Source organism: Ylistrum balloti, unplaced genomic scaffold (genome assembly GCF_031769215.1).
Source record: "Ylistrum balloti isolate Yb309-2 unplaced genomic scaffold, AGI_CSIRO_Ybal_v1 Utg372776, whole genome shotgun sequence".
NCBI classification, from domain to species: Eukaryota; Metazoa; Mollusca; class Bivalvia; order Pectinida; family Pectinidae; genus Ylistrum; species Ylistrum balloti.
Window position 1 is genome coordinate 27,068 of NW_026783165.1, and position 5,844 is coordinate 32,911.

Consider the following 5,844-nt stretch of genomic DNA (forward strand, 5'->3'; position numbering starts at 1 on the left):
AACTGAAAACTGATCAATTAAAAAGCTATAATTAATAGAACGTACAACAAAGATCCCTAAATATTTCCAAAAAACTTTAAAGAATTCTGCAGTAAAACCATCCGACCAAGGGGTGCGCTCGATTCGCTCTCCGGAACAGTGTTCCCGGGAGATTCTGGATCAGTGTCAATCGAATGCACTTTCACAGGAAGTAGTAAAATCACAATGGCGGACAGTGGCACAATGGCAATCGTATGCTCAGTGATGGAAAATCTCAGTGACAGCAGTGACGACGAGGACGATTTTTTCATCGTTGATGCATGTGCTGCATTATTGTAAGATTTTGTATTTTATGAAATTCGTATTTATTATCCACAGCTACAGAATCGCTTTCAGTTTAGTGCGTAAACACCAACGATACATCTCTCTCCACTGGTCCGTATGTAGAAAGTCTGATTAGTACCCATATAACTTAAGTCTTTTGTTATATGTATATTCGAACTTTTTACTTACAAGTAACTTATATGTAGTGGCTACTGGCTAGCCCCAGTTAACATTTTTTTTTTCAATCACAAGTTAACAACATTTTTCAATCACATTTTGAACAAACTGGCCAGAATATAAATTAGTTATTGTATGTATGAATAGTGTTTAACAGACATACGGTACGTTTTGAATTGAAAGTATGGAATTAAACCCAAAGTAAATATGCAATGTCGGTAACTTGTACAGAACAGGCTATTTTTTCTCTAATTGAAAAAAAAAAATTAATGAATAAAATTTTAACTTTCATCTCTTTTGTTAATTACTAGATCCAGAACTGAAAGAAGCAAGATATATGGGTATGCTGATAATGTGGTCCCTCTATACAGTGAGGCTCACTTCCGCAGGATGTTTCGGATGTCAACAGCAACTTTAGATACTCTTTGTGACAGTATAGCAGATTTTCCAGAATTAAAAAAAGATGGAAGTGGTGGGAAAGAGTCCGTTCCAGTTAGGACACAGTTGCTACTTACCTTGTGGTATTTAGGGGGACTGGATACTGTAATAAAAATCGCAGATCGTTTTGGTGTGTCAGAGTCAACAGTGATCATGTGCAGAACACGAATAATAAAGGTCATACTAAATCATCTCAAGGAAAAATTTATTTGTTGGCCATTTGGTCAACAAGCACAAGATGTGGTTGATAATTTCAGCAAAAGAAATGGCTTTCCGGGGATATTAGGCGCATTAGATGGGACACATATTCAGATAAAAGCACCACAGCAACACCCTCAATCATACATTAACCGCAAGAACTATCACTCAATTCAGCTACAAGCTGTTTGTGATTCTGATATGAACTTTATTCATTGCTTTGCTGGCTTTCCTGGGAAATGCCATGATGCACGTGTACTTCGCAACTCAGATTTATGGGAAGAAGGTCTTCAGCTGTGTGGACCAAATCATATTATTGGCGATGCTGCATATCCGTTACGCAGATGGCTTATGACACCTTTTAAAAACACTGGACATCTCACACAGGAACAGAGACACTACAATTATATGCATTCATCAAACAGGGTTGTAATTGAAAGAGCCTTCAGTCTCCTCAAAGGAAGATTCCGCCGGCTTCAAAATCTTGACACAAATACAGTTAGAACAGCAGTTAATACCATTATGGCCTGCTGTGTTTTACACAACATTTGCCTTCTTTCAAATGATGAGGTTGAAGAATTCATGGAAGGTGGAGATGATCAAAACATCAACCCTGCTCCACATCACATGTTTAATGAACTTGATTAGGAAGGAATCATCAAAAGAAACACCATTGTGAGAAATCTGCCATAGCTGTTTTTTTCAGCCATAAACATTTATATTACTTTATGAAAGAAATTGCAGCTTGTTTTATTTAAAAAAGTCAGTCAAATTTATGTTCATATGCCTGAACTATAATGTCAGTCTCTAGGTTTATATATGTACACTATGTTATAATATATATAAAGACAGACCATAAGAAGGAAACCAAATATTTTGTTGTTTTTCTTTTTTAAAGAGGCATTCCTTCATTTCAAAGAAATAGAAAGTATTTTTCCAGAAAATTGACTCCCCATTTGGCCTAGATAGCTCAATAATTATCATATATATGACAGTATTTTGCAAGATATATTATTTTTCTGCATACTTCCATGCTAATTTTATCACCGATTGTTAAAAGGACTTGATTAAAAACGTTTGTCTTGTATAAATTTAAAACATAAATGCATATTTCTGCCATTCAAATGAAGGAGTGCCCCTTAACTGCAGTTTTCGAATAGAAACTGTTAAATAGGTATGCCACCACTGCTGCTTTGATGTCCACAATGTAGGGATTGTTCTGAAATGGCATCCATCCTTTAAATAAATGACCTTGGCTGCTGATAGGATGTTAAGCCCAATAAACCCAATAATACTTTGAGATATTTTGAAAGATACATAACATACATGTGTAATTTTGATAGGTTCAGATAAAAAAAAACACAAGTACTCATTAAAATCATTACCCTACTTGGGTTTTAATATGAAAAAAACAAATAACATACAAGTTAACAGTAATGTATATGTATTAAACAAAAAATGGCATTATTAAAAGATAAAAAAATATTGTAAAAAAATTGCAACATTTGTAAGTGAACAGTATGTATACATGTAAAAAAAGTCAAATAAAGTAACAAAACATTTCTTGTAAAATTAAAAAAGAAAACTTATCACATCAGCTCAACATTTCCTCTGTGGCTGTATCTACCCGAGCATTGATTATTTATACTGAAATATATTAATATTCTGATTCAGAAAAAAAGTATTGTTACTATGTTACATGCTGTCTGATCTCCTGACAAAAAATAAAAACAAAATTAACCGTACAGCTAATATAAAAGCCCAGGGCCTTGGAAAGATATTGCAAAATAAGCAGGGTATATAACCACCTTTCAAAAATTATACACGTAAATCTGTCTAGCACCATTTGGCAACATGTAATACCTTTAATACTATTTTGGAATCAGACTCAGATTAACAAGTGAACACCTTAACTCTCCTCTTTATCTCAGCCCGACATATTGGGCACCTTTCTACATCCCCCCACAGTTCATGCAGGTTACTAGATGGCCACAGTCCAACAGTACACAGTTTGCTGGATTCTCCATACAAATGCAGCAGGATTCTGAAATTTTGAAACAATTTTAAATGTAACATTAGCCAGCTAACAAGTTTAAAAAGAAGAGAACAGAGCATTTTTAACACATTTCAATCATACATACCAACCAGGTATCATAATAAAATATAAATGGACAAAGACTGACTTTTTTTCTCTTATTTATCATATACTGAGTATAAGAAACCAATCAAACTAATAACATATTCCTTAGTATGGTACAAAATAAATGTTGCCAACAGATACATACATATTATAACAAAACATTAGATCAAGTGCATTCATCATGTTCATAGAACGTAATTTTTTCTGAAAATGACAGACCTGTCTTAACAATGCAACTGACATTTCTTGGCAAAATCATTTTTTTTGCTGCAATGATTGCACCAGTGTAGAAAGTAAGGCCATTTTTTCTTTGTGCATTTTATCCTTGCGTGCAGCTTCTTCCTTTCGAAACTCCTGCTGCTGTTGAGTATGCAATTTTAGTAAGTCCATTACTTCAGACAACTTTGATTTCTTTACTTTTTTCCTGCTTGCTTCTTTAGGGATGGAAGCTTCAGAGCTAGAGCTGTCTTGATCTTGATCTACTATTTCATCGTCATCTTCATCTTGGCTTGAAGCTTCAGGCTGCTTTCGTTTTTGAGAACTGATAGTAACAGGACTAATTGTGGGGCAATCTCCCATTAAATCATCAAGGTCTTCTTCATATTCATAATTTTTTTTCGAATTCCCACTCTTTTTATTGTGGTCTTTGATGCTTTTATATGCACGAGTGATGGTCTTCCATCGCCCACTGACCTGGTCGGGTGTGTAGTTGTAGGTCTTTTCTCTAAAGGAATTTGATATCTTCTGCCAGAGACATTTTTTGGTCATTAGACCGTTTGACACCTTCTCCTCATTTTCCTTATATAAAGATATTAGAAGTTTGGTCTGAGCTTTCGTCCAATTACCTTTTTCTTGTCCGGCAGTAGAGGTGGGTCCACAGGAGGATGAGCTTGTGCTTGATTCAGCAGCACTGTCATCACCTTCATTTGACTGAGATGATTCTGTAACAGAAAAAAATTTAAATCAGAAGATAAGTGTCAATGGGGGCCCTTTTCTGGCCCTGGTTTATTTTAATTTTCCACCTCCTTAATTTTAAGATTTTTAATATCTATCCACTATATAACTATGACATAGAAATACATCTCACTGGGCAGACTATAGCATGACACCATGTAAAATTACATGACATATTTCTGACACCACAATTGCAGTGACCCGGCGCATCCATACTTGCAGAGTTCCAGAATCGGATGTTAGATTGTACTATATACAAGTTGTCTTACAATGAACAGAACATTTATCTACTATCAATTATTGAACAGGTAGAGAGGGCAGCTCCTGGCTGCCAAAGTGAGGGCTGGTGTATATGGAGGTAACACAAAACAACCATATTATATCTTTACCATGAAGTTGCTGGCATGCATGCTTTGCATATATTTCCTCATCCCAGAACCATCCCTTACATTTTTCACACTGGAACATGGTTCGGATATGATCATTCTCTGTCACATGCCCTTCAGTTTTGATGGAATTCAAGGCTGAAAGAGAAAGAAAGTTTAAGGTCATTGGCATTGCTGTAATAGAGAAAACAGGTCTTGTTTTATTTAATAAATATTTCCAAATTAAGTCAAATATCAAAAAACTTTACACAAATGTAAACCACGCTTATTTATAATTTTTTATTGATGGTAATATCAATTTATTTCTACATACTAAAAACGTCATAAACATCATCCCTAAAGAATATTAGAATCATTTTTTATGGTCACTGATTATTTGTCTGGTTCCCTTTGACATCATAACATACAAACGCAAAAGTAACTTATGTAAAAATTGGAAAATGTCTGCAAGAACAACTCCTACCCCCCCCCCCCCCCCTTGCAAAAAAATATACCTCTGTAAGACAGTGAGCGAGTCATTTTCATATGATTTCTAATTTCAGTGGGTCAAATTGGATATATACAGATTGTAATAAATATTTAATATTTACTCCTATAAAATAAGAGAACACTACTCGGCCGTTTTATATAAACATTTCTCAGCTGTTTAACGTTGTATCAATATTCTGAACATATTTGTTTCAAATCTGTCGTTACATGTGTATCTGTGTATGATTTGTGTTTTAGTTTTAAGACGCACGGTTATCAATATTGTAGCCTACCGGGAAAGAAAAATTTTGATATCAGTTCTTTTATGCCAACAGTGGGCAACATACACTGCTAACTTGCTAACCCACGGCACGTGCCTGTCAACGAATCCGTCAACATACGCTAAAAACCAATTAAATGTTATTTCAGAGATATTGACTATAATTCCTGGGCGTTTCTTTCTTCGGCAGAGGATAAAATTAACGTACCTTTGTGACACTCGTGCTGAAGGAACGCTTGTCGGGAGAAAAAATGCACCCCGCAATCTGCACACTTCAGAATGCTTCCAACATCAGCCATCTTGTTGACGTCACTCTCCCCGGTCACACCACCTATTTCGCGGGGAGAGCCGGAAGATGTCCGGAACACTCTGAAATAGCATTCGATTGCTGTTCCGAATCTCCCCGAGATCCTGGACTACGAATCGAGCGCCCCCCTGGACTCTTGTTATTTTCATGTCCTTTAGAGCTCTTCCTGTCTCATTTAAAAATATGTGACCTT

At 35.6% G+C, this 5,844-nt stretch overlaps 1 protein-coding gene and 1 pseudogene across 1 annotated transcript; one reads left to right on the forward strand and one right to left on the reverse strand.

Moving 5' to 3' along the window:
• Positions 1-204: 204 nt before the first annotated feature.
• LOC132564795 (putative nuclease HARBI1) lies at positions 205-1,809 on the forward strand (annotated as a pseudogene).
• Positions 1,810-2,567: 758 nt separating this feature from the next.
• Positions 2,568-4,424, reverse strand: LOC132564796 (uncharacterized). The gene is made up of 2 exons (XM_060229419.1): positions 4,412-4,424; positions 2,568-4,197 (listed from the first exon to the last, which is right to left on the reverse strand). Exons 1-2 carry the CDS (start codon positions 4,422-4,424, stop codon positions 3,512-3,514), a joined length of 699 nt encoding a protein of 232 aa, XP_060085402.1. The 3' UTR covers positions 2,568-3,511.
• Positions 4,425-5,844: the final 1,420 nt, after the last annotated feature.